The sequence below is a fragment of the Salvelinus fontinalis genome, chromosome 17 (genome assembly GCF_029448725.1).
Source record: "Salvelinus fontinalis isolate EN_2023a chromosome 17, ASM2944872v1, whole genome shotgun sequence".
NCBI classification, from domain to species: domain Eukaryota; kingdom Metazoa; phylum Chordata; class Actinopteri; order Salmoniformes; family Salmonidae; genus Salvelinus; species Salvelinus fontinalis.
The window spans coordinates 29,714,761-29,739,759 of record NC_074681.1 but is presented as its reverse complement, the minus strand read 5'-3'; the positions used below and the strand labels follow the sequence as shown (position 1 = coordinate 29,739,759).

Here is a 24,999-nt window from a genome sequence, read left to right as displayed (position 1 = left end):
CATTGAGATCGCTGGCCGATATCCAGGGAGCTATTGATTGGAAGCTAAATTTAGCCCCTTGAGGATAAGCCCTGTGCGACATGAATGCAGCCTGTGCTGTGAAAGAAGAAGCCAGAACCATTTAATGCCTTGTAAAGAAAACAAGTTATACCGGACAAGATAATGAACTGAGAACGTCTAGGCTAGAGCAACACCACATACGGTGACCAATCCCGCATTTCAGACAGGTTGTGAGACACTGCTTGCAGCAGTCAGCTATTAAAAAGGCTACTTTGCAAAAGACTATATCAAGTTCTTCCTCAGATACTGTCCTCTTGGCACCCCTGGCAGTAGCCCGGTTGGTCTTATAAACATTGCATGCATCATAATTCAGAGCCTAGCATGCATAGCATGCATTTATTTGTAAGCTACAGTACTAGTCAAAAGTTTGGACACACCTACTCATTCAAGGGATTTTCTTTATTTTCTACATTGTACAATAATAGTGAAGACATCAAAACTATGAAATAACACATATGGAATCATATAGTAACCAAAACAGTGCTAAGCAAATCAAAATATATTTTATCATCTTTGAGATTCTTCAAAGTAGCCTTGATGACAGCTTTGCACACTCTTGGCATTCTGTCGTCCAGCTTCACCTGGAATGCTTTTCCAACAGTCTTGAAGGAGTTCCCACATATGCTGAGCACTTGTTGGCTGCTTTTCCTTTACTCTGTGTTCCAACTCATCCCAAACCATCTCAATTGGGTTGAGGTCAGGTGATTGTGGAGGCCAGGTACTCTGATGCAGCACTCCATCACTGTTATTATTGGTCAAATTGCCCTTACACAGCCTGGGAGGTGTGTTTTGGGTCATTGTCCTCTTGAAAAACAAATGATAGTGGGACTAAGCGCAAACACGATGGGATGGCGTATCGCTACAAAATGCTGTGGTAGCCATGCTGGTTAAGTGTACCTTGAATTCTAAATAAATCACTGACAGTGTCACCAGCAAAGCACCATCACACCTCCTCCTCCTCCATGCTTCACTGTAGGAACCACACATGAGGAGATACTCCATTCACCTACTCTGCATCTAATAAAGACATTGCGGTTGGAACCAAAAATCTAAAATTTGGACTCATTAGACCAAAGGACAGATTTCCACAGGTCTAATGTACATTGCTCGTGTTTCTTTGCCCAAGCAAGTATTTTCTTCTTATTGGCGTCCTTTACTAGTGGTTTCTTTGCAGCAATTTGACCATGAAGACCTGATTCACAAAGTCTCCTCTGAACAGTTGATGTTGAGATGTGTCTGTTACTTGAACTCTGTGAAACATTTATTTGGGCTGCAATTTATGAGGCTGGTAACTTTAATGAATCATTCCTCTGCACCAGCGGTAACTCTGGGTCTTCCTTTCCCGTGGCGGTCCTCATGAGAGCCAGTTTCATCATTGCGCTTGATGGTTTTTGCGACTGCACTTGAAGAAACTTTTAAAGTTCTTGACATTTTCAGGATTGACTGACCTTCATGAGTAATGATGGACTGTCGTTTCTCTTTGCTTATTTGAGCGGTTCTTGCCATAATATGGACTTGGTCTTTTACCAAATAGGTCTATCTTCTGTATATCACCCCTATCTTGCCACAACACAACTGATTGGATCAAACACATTAAGAAGGAAAGAAGTTCCAGAAATTTACTTTTAACAAGCCACACCAGTTAAATGAAATCCATTCCAGGTGACTACATCATGAAGCTGGTTGAGAGAATGCCACTTTTTTGGTTACTACATGATTCCATGTGTGTCATTTCATAGTTTTGATGTCTTCACTATGATTCTACAATATAGAAAATAGTAAAAATATGAGTAGGTGTCCAAACTTTTGACTGGTACTGTACTTGTGTGCTGCTATAGCCCTTTGCTTTATCTACAGTCAAGGAGTTAGCGAAATATTTTCATAAATAAACTGATAAAACACCCATGCAAATGTACTACGTACACATGCCAACAGAAAGGAACGAGGTTCCAGCCTCTTAATGTAACGGTCCTGACCTGTTTTATGTTGTTTTTGTATGTGTTTAGGTCAGGGCATGTGTTTTGGGTGGGCAGTCTATGTTATCTGTTTCTATGTTGGTTTTGGTTGCCTGGTATGGCTCTTAATTAGAGGCAGGTGTTTTGCGTTCTCCTCTAATTAGGAGTCATATTTAGGTAGGGTGTTCTCACTGTTTGTTTGTGGGTGATTGTCTCCTGTGTCGTCGAATGTATGTACCATACGGGACTGTTTGGCTGTTCGTTTATTTTGATGTCGTCTGTTTCCTGTCCGTGAGTTTACGTTTAGTTATGTAAGTTTATGTTCAGGTTTCGTCAACGTCGTTTTCTTGTTTTGTATATTTGAAAGTGTTTTGTTTTTCGTGTTGCCATCGTCGTTGTAAATAAAAAGATGGCTTATTTCCCGAAAGCTGCATTTTGGTCTGATGATCCTTCTCTCCTCTCCTCGTCCGAGGATGAGGAGAGAGACAGCCCTTACACTTAAAAGTTTAGTTCATTTTCGTTGTATTATCTATACAATAGGCTATCATTGATTTTGGCCCAATAGGTCTGACATATTACCTCTTTCAATGAGCTTTCCATTTTGGTAGAGTTATTTTGCCTAAAAACCTTTAGGCCTACCTATAGAAAAAATACATGTTTTGTTTCATGATCTAGCCTTGTTAATCATTAATATTGGAATAATTGAAAAGGCTATCATAATTCATGTTACGGCTAGGCTATATATCAAATTCATTTGAATGAATGTTTTTGCATATTCCAAATGCAAAAATCTTTTTTCTTATGAGAGTTTATGTCTGCTTGTTTACATGTTTTCAATTGCATTTGAGGTTTGGTCCAACAGAATCGGTCATAAGGAAATTGAAACATTATTTTACTGTAAAAGAGTTGAAGTTAACCTTTCTAACGATACCCTTTTTATGTCTCAACTCCTCAAATTGTGTGCAGAGAAGACACTACTAAAACAGGAGTATCAATGAACATTGATTCTGGAAAATGAATGCTCAGCTCGTTGCGCGTGGCATTGAAGTAATATGTACCGCTAGCAGCATTTAAGTCAAAGACCTATACAAGCTGTCTAGTCTGTTTATAAATGTACAATAGGCATAAAAACACAATTATATAAGGAATTAGCAAATCATTCTTATTTTGAGAAATGGAGTTGGAGACGGACAGGAGGGAGTGTTCATATCAATTCAACTGTTCTGCCTTGTTAGCTAGCAAATAGATCCAAGTTGGCTAAACTTGAAATATTAAGATTTGCTGGCTGGCTACTCACTAGCATGTGGGCTTGTGCTTGAGGAATTGTTTATGAGACCTGTGTTAATTTTCTATAACGCCTGCTACAAAAAGTATGTCATTATTAGTGAATGTGCATTATGCATGGTTCTGGTAACATTTAACAAAAATTGCATTTTCATAGACGGACTTGAAAGCCAGGTCAGTGATTATTGCAAAAAATAATAACATTATGAGTGAGGCTTATATTTAGCCTAATTTCACACACCCTGAATTCATTACATTATTATTGACTGTTTGAAATGCAGTGTATTTGACATTTAAATTGTAAAACGTTTATTTTGAGATTTGTAAAACAAAAAATAATTGATATACAGTGAAATTCCGATACATTAAAATGTTTTTAAAAAGCAGATTTTTAGGCCATGTCACCCAGCTCTAATTCATGTTTTCCATATGACAATAAAAATGAATTCACATGACAATTAAAGTAATTGAAATGTATTATCACGCTGATTGAGGAGTATATAAAAATGTAGGCTACATGTCTAATTAGGCGTATATCCGTTACTTTGTGCGTCTAGGCTTATTGTGGTGCCAATTTAAGGTAGGCTATCATTAGGCTAATTAAGCTTTCATTTGTATTTATAGAAAATGAGACGCAACAGCAACGCACTTTGCAGGAGAAAGACACATTCCAAGATTACTTTTCTGCCCGTAAAGTCCCAGCAGTGTCGCAGGAGAAAAATAAGTAATTCAATGAGGTTTTCTTTGAAATTGTTCACTTGGACTATGGGCCCGTAACAAAAAGGGAGAACGGGATAGGATGTGGTACTTTCAAGTGCAGCACAACCAGGCTACACACTGCCTTGCATAGTACATAGTACGGTCCGAGACACCCTCATGTCTCATGCCCTCAAAGAAATGGAAGCCAAGCTGAGAGACCTATTGCAACTAGGTGATGGTTTCGTTGTGTCAACGGACATTTGTATTAGCAGAAGGGGACAGTTTACTGGGGATTGTCGGCAGTTTCATTGAAGGAAAATATAAATGCCACACGGTGTTGTTGTATGTGCTCACAGCTCAAGGACACCACACATCAAAAGCCATTTACCAGAAATATGAAAGTGTCCTGAGGAACTGGAACGTGCAGCGACAGGTGAACATCCAGCAAGTGGTGACTGACAGCGCAAGCAACATGGTCAAGGCCTTCAACTTACCTGGTTTTGAGGAGATCAATGATGATGGACAGGAGGAAGATGAGGCATCCGACACGGAAGAGGGCGCGCCACCTGGGCTCTCAGTTCCAAACTGACCATATAGCCAACAACGTGGACATGGTAAACCACTACTTCAAAGTCAAATCTCCATTTACAGTGCCTAATTCACATGCTTCAGCTCGCAATGAAGGATTCCTTTAACATATATGATGGGGTTAGTGGACAGATCCAGAAAGTGGGGAAACTTGTGAAAAGCATTAGGAAGTGTACATTGAATACAGAGGAAAGGGACAGATTAGGAGTGCGTCCCACATCAGTCTGCATGACAAGATGGAACAGCCAATTACGTATGATTGAATCTGTGTTGAAGATGTTCAAAAGACACCCCTTGTGGCAAAACAAACTGAAGTCTACCTTCGACGATACAAAACTCACCTTAAACGAAGTGCATCACCTACAGGTCCTGGCCGAGGTTCTGACACCACTAACTGACCTCAGAAAGAGTTGGCGACCCTGGGCATGATTCTCCCTGCCGTGTCTGGAATAAATAAACTGTTGACTACTGTGTCTGTCCATAGACATTGCTGCTTTTGTCGAAACCCTATAAGATACCGTTTCTACTCGGTACAGGCGGTACTAGAGTGATAAACATCTTGTCTAGCCGCTGTCCTGGACCCCAGGTTTAAAAGTTAGTGGGTGATAAGGGATGAACTGGTGTGTAATCTCTTGGAGAGATCAGACCTCTTTGTGAAGGAAACCGAGGCTATCAACGCTCCTCTGGCAGGTGCATCTGCCATACCAGTAGCACCAGCAGTACCTATCCCTGCCCCTTAGCAAAACAAAGTGCCCAAAAGACCTTGCATGTTCAGCTTCTACTTCATTCAGCAGCAGCAGAGCCCTCTATAGACAAGAAAGAAGAAGTAGAGGAGTACCTAACGGCCGTGAGAAGCAATGCAGACGAGGATGTGGAAAGACAACTCTGTATCCCTTCCCCCACCTGGCAAGAGTGGACCGAAGGGTGTTTAGCATCCCCAGTGGTTCTGCAGAGTGTATTCTCCACTGCTGGCACCATCGCATGAGCCTGAATCCAGAGACTCTGGCCTAACTTCTAAAAGTTCATTCAAAAAGGCACTGAGCCTAATAAGTAGGGTGTTCACCCATAAAATGATTAATTAATTCAAGGTTTATACAAATATGTCCATTCATTAGAGAAAAAAAAAACAATATTCTAAACCCCATGTTTCTAACATATATTGTTAAAAAGTTAGATGGTTTTCCCTGAGAATTTAGCATGTTTAGAGTTATTGTAATTGACATTAATTTCATAGCACCCTCTTGAATTGCCCTGTTTTTCTCTACATTCTAGAGTGAGTGAGTGAATGAACGATTGAATAAGACAAAATGTTGTTTAAATGTTGAGTGCTTAATGTTCCTGACAGCCTATTGTGTCACACTTGCAAATGCTTCACAATTAATTTATTTGTAGACTCTAGCCTTGAAATAATAGGCTAATGATATAGCCTAAATAATAAAATATTTGTTCCTCCTTAGACTACCCGTTTTGGCTCCTGACCTATTTAGTGTTTATATACAGATTAATATGTAGCCTATTTAAATGATGACCGCTTCTTACTTCTTACAACATTTTCATGTTGTTAATTAAAATAATTTTAATTAAAATCAAATGGTTTGGTTTCAATACTTCAAATCAAATGGTAGGTCCATGTAGTCTCAACTCGATGGGTGTCGGTTAAATTGTGATTTTAAACAAAAGGATGAATGGAGGGAATTGAGAGTTTTTTCCCCTCTGAGCAAGGAGCATGTTTTAACGGTAGGAAAGGACATTGAGCGCCTTGCGCACCGCCCTCTGGGCGGGATTTCAGACGCTCAACTCCACTTACTCTGATTCAGAGGAGACTGCGCTCTCTGGCTGGGGAAGAGAGACACCTATCAAACTTAATGCACATCCTTACTACTTAATAAAACTATGGACATTGACAAACAGCAAAGTAAAGATGATCAAAGTTATGCACATCTTCAGTTTAGTGTTCGTGAAAGATAGTAGCAAACCCATCATATGGAGCATTGCATGTATACAGTACAGACCCTAAATGAAAATAAACAGACAGACTTCAGAACCGAACATAACAGCTTTTTAACAATGATGCTCTGCGCATATGGGAATTAAGCATGAATAATCAACTTCATTTCAAACAGAGTCTATAGAAAAAAGACGGGAGTGAGTCAGTACCTCGGTCACAGCTGTTCCCCATCATCTGAGGAGGAGATGAACAGGGTTAGCCTGCATCCGATTGGCTAAACACAGAACATCACCATCAGCAAACGAGGTGAAGTCATTTCCCTTTTAACTGTTCATCTTCTACAGTACTATGAAGCCATCCCAATGATCTCAGTTTTCTTTCAAGATCATCCCAGGATCTCCGTTTTCTTAATGAACTAGTTTTGTTCCTGCAGTCTGGCATCCCACCTATTTCTCCCTGAAATAGCGCTCCATACTTCTCCTGGTCCCCCTCTCGCTCCCCTTCTCTCTTGGAGTCTCCCTCTGCTATCTACCTCCCTCGTCTTCTTCCTTTCCCTATCACACTCACTCTCTCCTCTTGGCAGCAATTCTAACCTTCACTTCATCAGACTCCTTTTTGGCATGCCAGCAGCGGAAGAGATTTTACCGCATTTATTCAATCAATTGCTGTAACTGCACTCCACCGTTCCTCTCAACAGAACAGAACAGTACTGCAAGTACTTCCCTCTTCAGTTGCGCTCCCTCCCTCCCCCTTCCCTCCCTCTCTCTCTCTGTGTACTGAAGCATCTGCTGGACTGCTACTGCAGCTGAAATGCACCCTCACTGCTGGAACCACAGGACATACAGGACAAATCTAGAGCCACGCTTAAAGGCTAATTACAAAAACACTTGCTGCCTTAGTCGACTGATGTAGGACACAACCCTGGGGGCAAGGGTGGGGGGGGGGAGAGAGAGACAGGGGAGAGAGAGAGAGCGACGGGGGAGGGGGGGTAAGGGACAAGGGTGGGGGAGGGGAAAAAAATATATTAGCCACCTGTACAAGACAATCCTCATCGTCAGTCGGAAATGGCAATTTCCAAAATTGGAAGATTTGCCACAAGCTACAGTGAATCAGAAAATAAGAAATATCCACTATTTAGGGCTAACTGCAAGATCCAGCCAGATTTCTCCTTATACACAAAAAGATGACAAAGACTGAGTTCGTGTTCATTTACAAAGTTACTATGCAGCAATCCACACAGATAAAACTCCAGACACTTGCTAAAAAGCTGTTCTTTGAACGATCCCTCATTAGTCCAAAAACTCAGTGGTAAGAAATATGCAGTGGTTGGGAGAGACACCTAGGTAAAACAACAATGAACACAATACAGATTTGTGGATCAGCAATCCCCGGTAACAGTATTTGAACAGTGCAGCAGTGCCTTGTCCTCTACCTCAGAGGTTTAGTGCATATTCGTCTGCATAATTTTGCTACATTGTTGACCATTGTGCAGCATGTGACAACACTGAATGTTACTTAAACTGCAGAATTATCCTCAGGGAATATGATTTCTATAGTCATTATCATGCAGTAGCACCAATGGTCTGGGCGTTGTGAGTTAATCAAGAACTTAGGGCTGGGCTAAGTTAAATAACACCCCCAAGTACTTCTAAATATGAATTATTGATGATCACCATCCACACTTCATATCAGATATCGCAAGCACAATGAAGTGGTGAGTGGCCAATGGAGCCCACAAACAAGGATGTTTGCATCAAGTTGCATCAAATTAATTGTGATCTATTGAAAACATATGATGTTCAATAGCATGCATGCTACATTGGGATATCTGAACCCCTTATTTTTGGAAATAATGGAGCGCCTTGGAGAAACAGCATACACATAGCCTACTATATCAGCTATTGTGCATGCTAACAAGGAGGATCTAAACTCACTTTTGCCTTTTAGATTATAGGCTAATGAATGGACCTGATCCTAGATCCCCACTCCTACTCTGAGATGCTTTATGAATACGAGCCCAGATGATTAGGCTAGCAGCTACCTGGTATAAAGGGGGTTCTGGTAGGAACCAGCAAGCATCACTTCTAATTACAGCGACAGCCTAATTTCACCACGTGGCAGGCAATTCATTTTAACCCTGCGCTTATCTTTTAACACAATATCGATTTCAGGAAGGCCTGCACCGGATCAATTGTTTAGCTGGATTTTCTGAAACGGATGCAGCAGGAGGTGTCTCAAATGGTAACATATTCCCTATATAGTGCGTTACTTTTGATGGGCCCTGGTCAAAAGTAGTGCACTATTTAGGGAATAAATAGGGTGCCATTTGGAACTGGACCATGTTGTCTGCAGGACGGGCCCCACCAGACTGCCTGACAACTGCTTGTCTCATCACTAGCTCCTGTATACAGCCCTGAGTAGTGACCTTGACATACTGTGCTAGATAAAGGCTGGATTGGAAAACACTGACAGCCAGTCAGCGAAGAAGGAATTGATACATCATTTGACAGAATGCCTCTGTAACAATTTATAGATAGGCATGTATCATGTTCATTCATGATATTGTTTGGATGATGCTGAAAGAAAGAAAAATATGAATGATTTGGGTGATGAAAAATCCATTGAAAACAGAGATTTCAAGTGGAGTTGAGGATCTACTACAGAACAGCAGCTTTAGGGTAATTTTAGAAAGGATTATAGGGGCAGCCTTCATAGAAATGAATTTCTTAATACAAAAACTTGCAACCTCAGTGCTGGTCGTCCACAGATGTCACAACAAGGGGGAAAAACACAGTTGGTACATAGAAAATTTGTTACACAGGCAACATGGTGGTGTGGGAACGAGTGTATATTTTGTGAAGTGAAGGCATATCAATGGTAAGGCGTGATGCAAACGGAAACTGTGTGAAGAATGTGTGGAATGTGAAATACACTCTGTTCCATTCACTGTCCAATCATGAACCAGAACAGACACACCTGCACTGGAAGGTCAGGGGCACGTGGCGAAACAATGTTTGCCTTATGACAAGCAAAACCTAAGAACAAATAAAAGTTCGAAGAGCTCTATACCAGGGCTATTTAACTGGGGGTATTGCAAGGGGTCTGCAATTTATAATTTTTTTATTTCAATATATTTATGAAGAGCGCAATCAACATAATAAAATGATTTGTAATGACATACCTACAGTAGAAAAATATTTTCTTTCTAATGATCAACTTTATTTCTCAACTTCTAATATTGAGCAAATTACAATCACTGGGGTATCTGACATAGGCTTTGAGAAAGCATCTGCGAATAGGCTACGAATACGGCAAGTGCCGCTGGCTGCTGGTAAGCTTTCTTGACTTGAACATTCATTTTTGCCGACACATGGCTCACCTTTGTTTAACCAGCTAAAAAGCTGCGCATAGCAAAAATGTGTTTGGAGTTACCTTTCTAGCTAATAGCACAGTTTACACTTCCTCTTCCAATTATATTGTGGGGAGGTCAAAAGAATGAAAAACGATCTACCAAATCTATTAATTGATTATTTCTCCTTGCTAGTATCATTCGCCTGATAAGACAGCAAGTATTTTGCTAACGTCTACTATCTGACCAAAAGTACATGGATACATGCTCGAACGTCTCATTCCAAAATCATGGGCATTAATATGGAGTTGGTCCCCCCTTTGCTGCTATAACAGCCTCCACTCTTCAGGGAAGACTTTCCACTAGATGCCGGAACATTGCTGTGGGGACTTTATACCATGCAGCCATAAGTGCATTAGTGAGGTCGGGCACTGATGTTGGGCAATTAGGCCTGGCTCGCAGTCAGCATTCCAATTAATCCCAAAGGTGTTCAATGGGGGTTGAGGTCAGGGCTCTGTGCAGGCCAGTCAAGTTCTTCCACACTGATATCGACAAACCTGTATGGCCCTCGCTTTGTGCACGGAGACATTGTCATGCTGAAACAGGAATGGGCCTTCACCGAATTGTTGCCACAAAGTTGGAAGCACCGAATCGTCTAGAATGTCATTGTATGCTGTGGCATTAAGATTTCCCTTCACTGGAACTAAGGAACAAAGGGACTTAGCACGAACCATGAAAACAGCCCCAGATCATTATTCCTCCTCCACCAAACTTTACAGTTGGCACTATGCACTGGGGCAGGTAGCGTTCTCCTGGCATCCGCTAAACGCAGATTCATCCATCAGACTGCCAGATGGTGAAGCGTGATTCATCACTCCAGAGAATGCGTTTCCAATGCTCCAGAGTCCAATGGCGGCGAGCTTTACACCACTCCAGCTGACGCTTTGCATTGCACATGTTGATCTTAGGCTTGTGTGTGGCTGGTCGGCCAAAGAAAACCATGAAGTTTTCCGAAGAACAGTTCTTGTGCTGATGATGCTTTCAGAGGCAGTTTGGAACTCGGTAGTGTGTTGCAACCAAGGACAGATTATTTTTATGTGCTACGCGCTTGTGTGGCCTACCATTTCGCGGATGAGCCGTTGTTGCTCCTAGACGTTTCCACTTCACAATAATAGCACTTATAGTTGACCGGAACTGACTAGTTGGAAAGGTGGCATTCTATGATGGTGCCACATTGAAAGTAACTGAGGTCTTCAGTAAGGCCATTCTACTGACAATGTTAGTCTATGGAGATTGCATAGCTGTGTGCTCGGTTTTAAACACCTGTCAGCAACGGACCCCTACAAATCAGCCGGGCTAGATAATCTGGACCCTTTCTTTCTAAAATTATCGGCTGAAATTGTTGCCACCCCTATTACAGCCTGGTCAACCTCTCTTTCGTGTCATTTGAGATTCCCAAAGATTGGACAGCAGCTACGGTCATCGCCCTCTTCAAAGGGGGGGACACTCTTGACCCAAACTGCTACCGACCTATATCTATCCTACCCTGCCTTTCTAAGGTCTTCGAAAGCCAAGTCAACAAACAGATTACCGACCATTTCGAATCCCACCATACCTTCTCCGCTATGCAAGTTTCAGAGCTGGTCATGGGTGCACCTCAGCCACGCTCAAGGTCCTAAACGATATCTTAACCGCCATCGATAAGAAACAATACTGTGCAGCCGTATTCATTGACCTGGCCAAGGCTTTCGACTCTGTCAATCACCACATCCTCATCAGCAGACTCGACAGCCTTGGTTTCTCAAATGATTGCCTCGCCAAGTTCACCAACTACTTCTCTGATAGAGTTCTGTGTGTCAAATCGGAGGGTCTGTTGTCCGGGCCTCTGGCAGTCTCTATGGGGGTGCCACATGGTTCAATTCTTGGACCGACTCTCTTCTCTGTATACATCAATGATGTTGCTCTTGCTGCTGGTGAGTCCTTGATCCACCTCTACGCAGACGACACCATTCTGTATACCTCTGGCCCTTCTTTGGACACCGTGTTAACAACCCTCCAGGTGAGCTTCAATGCCATACAACTCTCCTTCCGTGGCCTCCAATTGCTCTTAAATACAAGTAAAACTAAATGCATGCTCTTCAACCGATCGCTGCCTGCACCTGCCCGCCTGTCCAACATCCCTACTCTGGACGGCTCTGACTTAGAATATGTGAACAACTACAAATACCTAGGTGTCTGGTTAGACTGTAAACTCTCCTCCCAGACTAACATCAAACATCTCCAATCCAAAGTTAAATCTAGAATTGGCTTCCTATTCCGCAACAAAGCATCCTTCACTCATGCTGCCAAACATACCCTTGTAAAACTGGCCATCGTACCAATCCTCGACTTCGGTGATGTCATTTACAAAATAGCCTCCAATACCCTACTCAACAAATTGGATGCAGTCTATCACAGTGGCATCCGTTTTGTCACCAAAGCCCCATATACTACCCACTACTGCAACCTGTACGCTCTCGTTGGCTGGCCCTTGCTTCATACTCTTCGCCAAACCCACTGGCTCCAGGTCATCTACAAGACCCTGCTAGGTAAAGTCCCCCCTCATCTCAGCTCGCTGGTCACCATAGCAGCGTCCACCTGTATCACGCGCTCCAGCAGGTATATCTCTCTGGTCACCCCCAAAACCAATTCTTCCTTTGGCCGCCTCTCCTTCCAGTTCTCTGCTGCCAATGACTGGAACGAACTACAAAAATCTCTGAAAGTGGAAACACTTATCTCCCTCACTAGCTTTAAGCACCAGCTGTCAGAGCAGCTCACAGATTACTGCACCTGTACATAGCCCATCTATAATTTAGCCCAAACAACTACCTCTTTCCCTACTGTATTTATTTATTTAGCTCCTTTGCAGCCCATTATTTATATCTCTACTTTGCACATTCTTCCACTGCAAATCAACCATTCCAGTGTTTTAATTGCTATATTCTATTTACTTCGCCACCATGGCCTTTTTTTTGCCTTCACCTCCCTTATCTCACCTCACTTGCTCACATTGTATATAGACTTAATTTTCTTTGTATTATTGACTGTATGTTTGTTTTACTCCATGTGTAACTCTGTGTTGTTGTATGTGTCGAACTGCTTTGCTTTATCTTGGCCAGGTCGCAATAGTAAATGAGAACTTGTTCTCAACTTGCCTACCTGGTTAAATAATGGTGAAATAAAAATTAAATAAAACGGGTGTGGCTGAAATAGACAAATCCACTAATTTGAAGGGGTGTCCACATACTTTTGTATAGTGTATGGTGGGGGGGTCCCTGGGTCACCGGTTTGCCTGGGAGGGGGTCCCTGGTCAAGGAAATGTTGAAAAACCCTGCTCTATACAAAAACACTGAATGCCTCAAGTAAGGTAAAGACAGGGGGAAAAAATACAGTAATGAGCCACTGTTGGCAACTTCTTTGTGTCACAGCATCACTGGTGTCATCATGCACTGTATCTAGAATTAATCTATTCAGATAAGGGAAGTTTCAGAAAACCCATAAAACATGTCCCAACATGTATGCCATGAAATCATCCTCATCAGAAACCATTGACACTGCCACTTGTTCTGAATGACGCAATGCAATGTATCCATTGTCCAACTGTACAACTATACAAGGAATTCCTATCAACTCATGGAACCAGTTAAATGTCCAGGGAACAAAGCAATGCTCTTGACTTTATCCACTGTTACATAACCGTTTCCATGCCCTGTCTATTTTCACATGAATGCTTTGTGGCAGGTACTGACACTTCTCTGTAATGACATTTTCTTCAAAACATGTGCACGCAGTCCATCATAAATGTGCAAATTAAAAATGCCCAACTCTGGCAACAAAAGACAGTAAACATTGGCTGTGAGCAGAGTAATCAACCGAAATGTAATTACAGAGAAGTGTTTTCCTCAAGGAGAGAATGTAAGTAAAAGAGTTGTGACAGAGTTGACAGATGCTATAGGCTGTAATAAGTTCTATTTGGCAAATATATTTCATAACGATCATAAACAATCTTTTGATTGACAAACTAAGTGAAGTAATGAGATTATCATTGATATTTCTACAGTATTCAGAGGCAATCTCCATTCTCCAGACATACCTATGGAAAAGCAACGACCTAAGGACAACTGTGGTCAAACCCAGACAGTGTTCAACATTTTGGCTAACTATAACTGCCCCAATGTATCAGTTAGATAAGGGCAGCGAAGTGCAAGGAACCGGAAAAATTTATTCACATATGTTCCCAACAAATGACAATAACCATTGTTTATTATGTTCAAGTTATGGATGGCAGATAACAATAACCTTGGAGAATAGATATTAAATAATTTGAGCGGTTGCGTGGCCCCAATTTCACATGCTTGTCAACATGCTAAAAGTAACAGCGTTTTTACATATCGCCAAATGATGTTACATTGTATCTTACAACAAGGATATAACATAGGCATAGCCTAAATGTTTCTGACCAAAGACTGGACAAATTGATGGAACATCCAAACAAATTCATAGGTGTTGTTTCGAGTGGCAAAGAGTAACAGGTTGCGCTTGGAAAAGTTATTTTTGTACAAACTCTACAGTACAGATGGTCCTCCTGAGTAACAGCCCAAGAGCTATCACACAATTGCTCTTTGTATTCTAGAATTGTTTGGCAAGTAAAAAATATTAATTAAAACGACTTGAACTTACCCCATATGTATTCCATAGTTTACAATCCAGAAATCACATTTCGCTGAAAATATACCAAGCAATTTCACAAGATCCTGGTGCTCGCTTTCTATCTCGTCCTGGCTGTTATTTTGACTTCTTTCAAGACATGCAGGAATGCAGAAAAGCCTGCGCCAAAGCCGGTCAAACCTACACACCCTCTCTCTTCTCTAGTCTTTTGAAATGAACAATACAATAGCAGCACTTCCACATGCGTACTCAAGACGAATCGTCGTACATAGCCGTCAGAGCCTCTGCCCCTCAGTCGCCTCAGTAAAAGGGGGGTGTGCGGCAAATGATAAGGCAATTATTTACGGTTGATTGTACAAATTGATGTCAATACGTGTGTTGCCCTGGAGAAACGTCAAGTCAAAATTCCTCCATTCAAGAGTGAAAAGCTGTCCTCGTCTGTTAACTTTCACACGCATATCATAACCTTCACATATCAGTCATCTCATCGATGCAGCAACCTCAGGTTTCAGCTGACCAAGCGACCTGTATTGTATTAACCCTCTTACTACAAGGTTACAGGTGGAGTACAGGAAAAGTCTGTGAAATAGTTGAATTCAAATACTGTTGTATACAAACCTTGGAGGGTACGAACGCGCCCAATGCACTGAGATTTATGACTTGTAAATGATTTGGTGTGGGGAACAAGTACCAAAAATGTCACTGATTTCCCTCTAAAAATGCCAGTCAGTGTCATGTGTCACAAAAACTGGTCATCTAAAAAATGCCAATGGTGGAGGAATATAACAACATGGTGGCAAAGTTATTGTTTCCCTAGTAGAATAAATCTTAACAAAATGGGCTATGTCCCCAGAGCTCTATTAAAATGTGCATCTCTCAACACCATATTTAGAAAACAAAAAGACAATATTAAAGGAGGAAGACTGCATTCATCTCAGAAAGTTTAATATTTTTCTGTTTGCTCTACATGTCAATCAAAATGATAGTTGAATAGAATACCAGTATTGGTCTAAAACCCAGTATTGCAGACACTTTGTCAAACAAGAGTATAGATTAACATATAAATAAGGCCCTCTCCCCTGGTTGAGGGCAGGACAGAAAACATTAAGAGGGTCATCACGGGTGGATGACTCCCTGAGTTTTCAGGGGCTGCATCTCAAATGGCACCCCATTCCCTATATAGTGAACAACTTTTAACCATATAGGGGACAGTGTGCCATTTGGGATGTACGCCCATGTTCATCCTCATTCCTCTACCCATCAGCTGCAGTCACAAAACAACCAGCCCAAAAGACCCCTTCCCTGTTCCCACTGACCCCCAGCCCAGCATCCCTCCAGCCAGCAGCCGCACCCCCGCAGATTCCCCCAGTGAATGCCCTGGCTGAGAAAAGCCCACATCAAGACCGCAGGGTCAGCCATGCTACTCAAACCCTGTGAGATGGAGCAATAGACTGGACACAGGGTACATTGTCCCTGATACATTCCCAAAGACACCGACTCTACAGAGCATTTCCCGGCCTATGGACGGCAGTAGTAGAACGCAAACACTAACTGGCATAAATTAAATGAAACCCTCATGAAAACAGACACAAGACACTGAACATAGCGGTCATTTTGTTATTATTACAACTTGTAATTTTGTTCCTTTTGGGAGCTTACAGCTGTTTCTCACTGACCAGGCAGGGAAGAGGTCAGAAGCAGTCCACATACTCATCATAGAGAATTAAGTTACTTCAGTTGATACTAATCTTGCTGCTGCAGCTCTGTCGTATTTTCTAAAAAGCTCTGCTGTAGTTATGTAACGGGCACTGCTGGCAGTTTTTTATCCACTCAACAGATGCGTTTGTGCCATTGCTCTTCATACTTGCAGACTGCTTCTTTGTCGCAGGGTGTATTACGAACGAGGGATACATGGATAGTGATCAACCATCATCCAGATAAATAATTTCAAGGTTTCTCTACGGTCCTGAGCCAATGGAGAGAAGATAAAAAAATTGCAGACTAGTTTAATTATTGTTGCAGCAGTTAGTAATGTTCAGATGTGTCTATACGCATTTTAAAAACTATAAGTCCTCACACAGAACTGCATTACAAATAACATGTATTTATTAATTCATTCTTTTATATAATCAACTATGGCGGAAGGCCTCTGTCTATAATGAATTTACAGTGTACGGCATATCCTCTCATTAAAGCTAACAAAAACCTGTATCCCAAATGGCAATCTATTCCCTATTTAGTGCACTACTTCAACCAGGGCTCTGGTCAAAAGATGGGCTCTGGTCCAAGTAGTGCACTAAATAGGGTGAATTGTGGGATGCATCCAAAGTCTTCCTCTCCCACTCTAGTCAGTGCATCGGTGTAACAGATTGGTAACTATACTGAGACTGAAACTGTACAGAGTCAACGTGCGGGGGGCACCAGTTAGTCGAGGTAATTGAGGTAATATGTACATGTAGGTAGAGTTAAAGTGACTCTGCATAGATAATAACCAGAAATGTGCAGCAGCGTAAATGAGGGAGGGGGAGACAATGCAAATAGTCTGGGTAGGCATTTGATTAGCTGTTCGGGAGTCTCATGGCTTGGTGGTAGACGCTGCTAAGAAGCCTTTTGGACACAGACTTGGCGCTCCGGTACCGCTTGCCGTGCAGTATAAGAGAGAACAGTCTATGAATAGGATGGCTGGAGTCTTTGACAATTTTTAGGGCCTTCCTCTGACACCGCCTGGTATAGAGGTCCTGGAGGGCAGGAAGCTTGGCCCCAGTGATGTACTGGGCCGTACGCACTATCCTCTGTAGTGCCTTGCGGTCGGAGGCCGAGCAGTTGCCATACCAGGCACTGATGCAACCAGTCAGGATGCGCTCAATGGTGCAGCTATAGAACTTTGAGGAACTGAGGACCCATGCCAGATCTTTTCAGTCTCCTGAGGGGGAATAAGACTTTGTTGTGCCCTCTTCACGACTGTCTTGGTGTGTTCGGGCCATGTTAGTTTGTTGGTGATGTGGACACCAAGGAACTTGAAGCTGTCAACCTGCTCCACTACAGCCCCGTCGATGAGAATGGGGGCGTGCTGGGTCTTCCTTTTCCTGTAGTCCACAAATATCTATTTTGTGTTGATCACGTTGAGGGAGAGGTTGTTATCCTGGCACCAAAAAGCCAGAAAAACATTCTCACGCAGGTGTTTATTTTGTCCAGGTGGGAAAGGGCACTGAGGAGTGCAATAGAGATTGCATCATCTGTGGATCTGTTGGGGTATGCAAATTGGGAGTGGCTCTAGGGTTTCTGGGATGATGATGTTGATGTGAGCCATGACCAATCTTCCAAAGCACTTCATGGCTACAGACGTGAGTGCTAAGGATCGGTAGTCATTTAGGCAGGTTAGCTTAGTATTCTTAGGCATAGGGATTATACAGATCTTCTCAAGCTCTGTCAGATTGGAGGGTGAGCGTCGCGGCACAGCTATTTTCAGGTCTCTCCAGAGATGTTCGATCGGGTTCAAGTCCGGGCTCTGGCTGGGCTCTGGCTGGGCCACTCAAGGACATTCAGAGACGCTTCCTGCTTTGTCTTGGTTGTATGCTTAGGGCCGTTGTCCCGTTGGAAGATGAACCTTCACCCCAGTCGGTGGTCCTGAGCACCCTGGAGCAGGTTTTCATGAAGGATTTCTTTGTACTTTGCTCCGTTCATCTTTCCCTCGATCCTGACTAGTCTCCCAGTCCCTGCAGATGTCCTGCAAAAACATCCCCACAGCATGATGCTGCCAACACCATGCTTCACTGGAGGGATGGTGCCAGGTTTCCTCCAGACGTGACGCTTGGCATTCAGGCCAAAGAGTTCAATCTTAGTTTCATCAGACCAGAGAATCTTGTTTCTCATGGTCAGAGTCCTTTAGGTGCCAAATGGCAAACTCTAAGCGGGCTGCTGTGCGTTTTACTGAGGAGTGGCTTCCGTCTGGCCACTCTACTATGAAGGCTTGATTGGTGGAGTGCTGCAGAGATGGTTGTCCTTCTGGAAGGTTCTCCCATCTCCACAGAGGAACTCTGGAGCTCTATCAGTGACCATCAGGGTCTTGGTCACCTCCCTGACCAATGCCCATCTCCACCGATTGCTCAGTTTGGCTGGGTGACCAGCTCTAGGAAGAGTCTTGGTGGTTCCAAACTCCTTCCATTTAAGAATGTTAGAAGCAACTGTGTTCTTGGAGACATACAATGCTGCAGAATTATGTTCGTACCATTCCCAAGATCTATGCCTCGACACAATCCTGTCTCGGATCTTGAAGGACAATTTCTTTGACCTCATAGATTGGTTTTTGCTCTGACATGCTCTGTCAACTGTGGGACCTTATATAGACAGGTGTGTGCCTTTCCAAATAATTTCCAATCAATTGAATTTACCACAGGTCGACTCTAATCAAGTTGTAGAAACATCTCAAGGATGATCAATGGAAACAGGATGCCTGAGCTCAATTTTGAGTCTCATAGCAATGGGTATGAATACTTACATAAATAAGGTATCTGTTATTCATTTTTTATACATTTGAAAAAAATTCTAAAAACCTGTTTTCGCTTTCTCATTATGGGGTATTGTGTGTCGATTGATGAGGATTTTTTTTTTTCAATCCATTTTAGAATAAGGCTGTAACGTAACAAAATATGGAAAAAGGGAAGGGGTCTGAACACTTTCCAAATGTATATGCTTCCTCCTCTCCTATTCAGTCTGTGGCAGTCTTACCTAGAATGGAGGCGCCCTCTGCCTGGAACTCTGGGAACTGTCCCTCTGATGGAACACTGACTGTCCGACGCAGGCTCCTGCTCTTTGACGACTCTGTAGGATTATCAACCACCTCACCTGGCATCTGAAAAATCACACAGAGCAAAAAAAACAGAAGCATTTTATTTCTATTATTTTTATTTCTATAGTACGTATACTGAATAAGTAATAGTTTTCCTAATAGCCTAGAACCATGATCAGCCTGGGACATATATACAATATTAAGGTCTTCTCTTTAAATGTAAATGTTTCCATAACACACAGAAGACGGGCTAGATTTTTAGAGATAAGATGTCAGACTCAGCACCCTCACTATCCACACCTTGCTTTGTTCCTCTGAAATGGTGTGTGTGCATGGTGGTATAAGGGGGGTAGTATTACGAGGAACTTTACTCACCACTTCCTCTTTATTGAGCAGGATGAGCTGGCTATCAGTCAGGATGCAGTACTTCCTCTCCCACATACTGGTCTCGGAGTAGGGCGACTGGCCGCAGGAAAAGTGGTGTGTGGGTGGTCCCTTCACATCTGCACAGGGGGGAGAAGAAATACACCTCAGGAGGGAGTAAGCAGCACAGAAGATCTCACTGTAAATCAGGAAGATACTAAACTTTAAAAAGTTAAGGAACGGGTGTAATGAACATTCTCTTCACCCTTTCAACTTTACTTTATACACAACCTTTTGTATGCAATGATAGGATGCCATACTGAAGTGAACTGCTTTTTGGGCTATGCCTCATTTTGACTGATCAAAGTCTGCTGCCTAACAGAAAATAGATCATCACGACACACAGCTGTATTGTTGATCCCACTGACTGAGAGGAACCAGCATTAGGTAGGAAATGGAATTAGCACCAACTCTGTTGAGTCCAGAGAAAATAAGGTGAAGTCATCACAGCTTGTCTGTAGAGGGCAGAGTTGTCCTCTGCAACAAAGAATGGATTTCACGCTGTCAGGCTACTGCATGTTATTGCAGGCCTTCAATTACATCCTATATAGATTCATTTAATATGCAGACACAGCAGGCAGGCAATTATAGTTGATGAGGTCATTGCAAGCCAAAGGGGGCTTTTTGGGATGAAATATTAAAGTGTTGTATTCAAGGTTCATCAACCCACCGGGTGCATCTGCCTGATGATAGGCTAGCTGTCTGGTTGGTGCAGGGTAGTTGTGGAATAAGAGTGCATAGGTCATGCCCCCATGTCACCAATCATAAGTGGGAAGGGCTATAGGTCTATAGGTGACCCTTCAGGCGTAATCAATCTCCTTTGACTAACAAGGTTGAGTCCAAAGGAGGCCCTATTCCCAGAGGTTCATGTACTACCTCGCACTCGGTCACTGTCAGCGTCCCAAATGGCACCCTATTCCTTAATATAGTGTAGTGCATTATGTAGGGGTTAGGGTACCATTTGGGAGACCAATGCTGCCCCTCCCCCCTCCATGTTAACTGGCCACAACCCTGTAATGTACTCCAATAGCAATAAGTAGTGCTGAACAATAGGACAGAGTGCAATGACGAGGGCTGATAGCAAATAGTTTTTTACAACGCCGGCTCACCAAACACGGATGTAATGACAGAGTAAACAGACATGTTTTTAGAGTGTCTGACTAGAGATGGTAATGTTTCGCAGCACTGTGTTGGAGACTGCTCCACACACACACACGGAATATAGAAGACGTGGGCGAGGGGGGAACGTAATCCAGAGATAGCGTAGGCTGCTTTGAATAGGATGGTTGGCTGCATGTATTCATTGTTTATGTTCAACATATGGGTATGTGAGCTGAGAGCTAATTGACTGGGGAGGAGTGAACAGCACAGCTCCTTTTGAATCTGGCCAACTTTCCCATACACAGATTACAGACGAGAGAGAATAAGATATTTTTTTCTTTCAGACATGCGGTACAATTTATCACTCATCATTTCCGAAATACAGGGACATCAAGTTATTTTGAGACAAAAGAATGAACTAAAGTTGAGTGTGTCATCACTGGAACATCTGTCATTAAATCTTCAATACTGAAAAGAATAAAACTGCATCCACCGATGTTTTGCCCATCCCATGATAGCACTGTAGTCTATACAGAGAAGAAATGTACCCGTTACCAGATATTTCTGTATGCATATTAAATCATGTACCACAAAGGTTCACTGCCTCAACACCCAAGAGAACAGAATCTTCTCTCACCTGCTACTCTTCAAATGTAGCTAGCTACTGTGTGAAATTGCCACGTTTCTCAAGGGAATTCAAGAAGGCCACAAATTCCACAAAATAGCCTCACCTAAGCAGGAGTAAAAAACTAATTGGAGTATTCTGTTTTTCTCCTGTAAGAATATCCAACTACCACGTCCACAGAAACCCTTACACTCGTCACTAACTAGGCCTAATTACCAACGGTCTATTGACAGGCTGCATCAGCCAACAGGCTGTATCACATCCGGCCGTGATTGGGAGTCCCATAGGGCGGTGCACTATTGGCCCAGCCTACACCGGGTTTGGCCGGTGTAGGCCGTCAATGTAAATTAGAATTTGTTCTTAACTTACTTGCCAAGTTAAATAAAGGTTACATAAAAAATATATATTTAAGGTAGATGTGACCATTTAGTCAGAAGACTGCTGTTGCAAATGCATCTCACTATATAACTCACCTATGCTTGACTGCAGAAGCTTGTTGGCCTGGTTGGTTTAAGACCATTTGCTATCTGATGACCCCATCCCATTTTCAGGACTGAGGTCTTTGACCAGAGGCAGAGCAAGTACTTCAGAGACGACTCAAACAGGCATAATTTGATTTGATTTGCACTCATAAAGCGGTAGAATATCCAAGAAATGTGAATTATATAAGCCATGTCAATGTGATTAACACCAGCAAAACTGTAGGCTTGCAAAGATGGATTTTAATTCAATCAAAATGGCCGGTTTCCCAGACACAGGATGGGCCCTAAACCGAGTCCTGGACTAAAAAGCACTTTCAATGAAGAATCTCCACAGCATGCTTTTGTCCAGGACTAGGCTTAATCTGTGCCTGGGATATCAGACCCCCAAAAATGTAATGCATTTGGGGTTTTATAAGGTGATGGGGACTTGTACTGTGCTCAGAGTTGTGTGGGTGCAACAAAGGAGTTAATTCAATGACAGAACAGGAAACACGTTCCCCCTCACTTAACATCCCCCCTGGAAACAGACCGACGGAGGGCTTAAGGTCCTATATCTGTCACTGACACTTTGACAGTTACAGTAAGTTCAATGAAAAGCATTAACGATCAGACCCACTTTTATGGCACATTTCCATCCAGGATTAACCGAAAAGGCTCAGATTTGACTGTTTCCATCTACGTGGGCTGGTACCAGTGTCTCACTTGGGCCACGGCTCCAGTGGACCTGCTCTCACTTGGGGCAAAAGCCAGGCCACTGGTACTTTTCACCCTGCATTTGCATAACAATGGCTAACTCTGAACTTTAACACCTTCTCACAAAGCAACTGCGTTGATTGAGTTTGTTGATTCTGCTCTTCACAATTCCTCACTGTCAGCCCTAGCTACGGAAACAATTTCCCTAGTATAACATAAGGGTGTATACACTAGTGGAACACTGAAGTTACAGTCAAAAAGCAGCAAGAGTCAACTTCTCTAGACCAGAGAGAAGTCTCTGTGTGTGTGTGTGTGTGTGTGTGTGTGTGTGTGTGTGTGTGTGTGTGTGTGTGTGTGTGTGTGTGTGTGTGTGTGTGTGTGTGTCTGTGTGTGTGTGTCTGTGTGTGATTGCTGCCTGGCCTAAGTGAGCGTCAGGAGAAAAGAAATGGAGACAAATCATCAGACCAGCTCACAGAGGGAATGCTTTTTGTTATTGAGTAATGAGGTCGTCACCGTGTGGGTGTCCTCGAGTTTAGCCCCCATACTGCCATATTCTTGTTTGTGAGGCATACGGGTCTGAAAACAATTAGCAGCGAAGTCTTGCCAGCTGGAAGTTAAAGAACGTTGCCAGTTTGTGACCCGGAGGGGGTCAAAGCAAAGTACACAAATAGCGGCAACAGTGAGAGAAACAGAGGTCCTCTGACTGGGTGTGTGTCTACAATACATGTGTGAAAGACAGAAAGAGAGGACAGCGAGGGAGAGAGATAATGTGTGACTGGAACTAAGGCAACTGGCACTTGTGGCATCTATGAATACTCTGGTCAGTCCTCAACCAGGCAGAGATGTCCAGCTGCAGGCCCCGTCCACATGGCCAGGGAGAAACACAACCCTCCAGAGGCCTGTCTGGAATGTCTGAGAACCAGGGTGAGGTTCTGCCACCTGTCCAGGGTGGGGTTTCAGGGGCATGCTTTGGTTGCTAATCACTGCCAATACAGGATAGATCCTCCTCAACACACACATACATACATACAGACCAGGGTTTCCGTTATCTGGTAATAGCTGGCTTTTGGGCTATGAAAATGAGAAAAGACGATTGCCAATTGTCCAGGAGAAGACAAAAATAAATTTGTGGAAATTAATGCTTTTTAGCCTTTTCATTGATGGAAATAGATTTGCCTGGTCATGCTAATCGTTCTAAAGGTTAATTTGCATAATTTTGTGGAATTAAATTGCCATGTGTGTAGACCAAAGTATTTTTGTAATGCATCTTATTTAATCACACGCGTACAGCATACAGATAGTCTTTAAGCAGAAAATCTGTCAGACAGCGCGAGAGCTGCAGCAGCATCTCAAGCAAAGGAAGGCAGGCTTCACCTCATACGACCCTTTGCAATGACCTGGAGGCAATAGGCTATGCATTTAGAAAAATAAATACTTCATTGTTTGAAACCTGAACTCTTTTAATACATATTATGAGGCATGTCTTACCTTGCTTCAAAGTACCCTATTAGATCTCCTCTCTCAACATTTCTAATGGATATTTGTATCTCTGTCACATGAAACTGCGCACACGTGCAGTGCCCTTTTTTGACAACGAATTCCTGCTAATTGCATTATGGAACAACTGCCTACTGCTTTGTGTGCATTGCTGCACTATAATGTGAAGAAATTGTTTATCATCAACATTTTAAGCAAAACGTTCTGTTCTGTTGCATCAGACTCATACCTTTTTAACATGTTGTTTATGTAGCATAGGCCTACTGGTTGTATGAATTTGGGATCCATCTTCCCACAACTGTCCCAGAGTCTATTTCTTTCTTGACAAGCTGACTTACAGAATAGGTAAACTTTTCTACTATGGGGGATAGTAAATTGGCATAGGCTAGTGATTTTACTGTTCGTTACTCATCTTGTTGACTGAGGAAAAGTAAAACTGCACATCCGAATTCGGTAAGAAGGACCACACATTGTTGCATCCTTGACTTGCAAGTTCTATTAATATGAATTACCATATAACCTAAATAGGATTTCTATCATTCTGAGCACCGTGGGTGGACACCCTAATCAGGTCACGCACCCAATGCATATGGGTCCGGCAGATTTCCGAAAAAAAATCCTAATTTTCCTAACTGAAACCCTGACAGACACACAGACATTCACACACACAGACCTATTTGTAACGCAGTCGGCATATAGGATCTTGAACTTCTCCTTTGCGGCTCAAACTAGAGAATTCACTTCTATTTTCCCAGGAAAAAGCTTAAAGGCAAATATGGTTTCTCGTGAAAAAAAAAAA

General features: G+C 42.6%; 1 protein-coding gene across 5 annotated transcripts in view; it reads right to left on the bottom strand.

The window, feature by feature from the left end:
* LOC129814125 (ras GTPase-activating protein nGAP-like) overlaps positions 1-24,999 on the bottom strand; it is an 88,048-nt gene that overhangs the window by 31,691 nt on the left and 31,358 nt on the right. For 4 of the 5 annotated variants that reach the window (XM_055866952.1, XM_055866951.1, XM_055866948.1 and 1 more), the window contains exons 2-3: positions 19,755-19,882; positions 19,319-19,442 (exon numbers count right to left, since the gene is read on the bottom strand). In XM_055866952.1, coding sequence (XP_055722927.1) covers positions 19,319-19,442; positions 19,755-19,882 — 252 coding nt within the window. Of the gene's footprint in view, positions 1-6,743; positions 7,282-19,318; positions 19,443-19,754; positions 19,883-24,999 lie in introns of those variants that run through there. The other variant, XM_055866953.1, reaches the window with a different exon arrangement.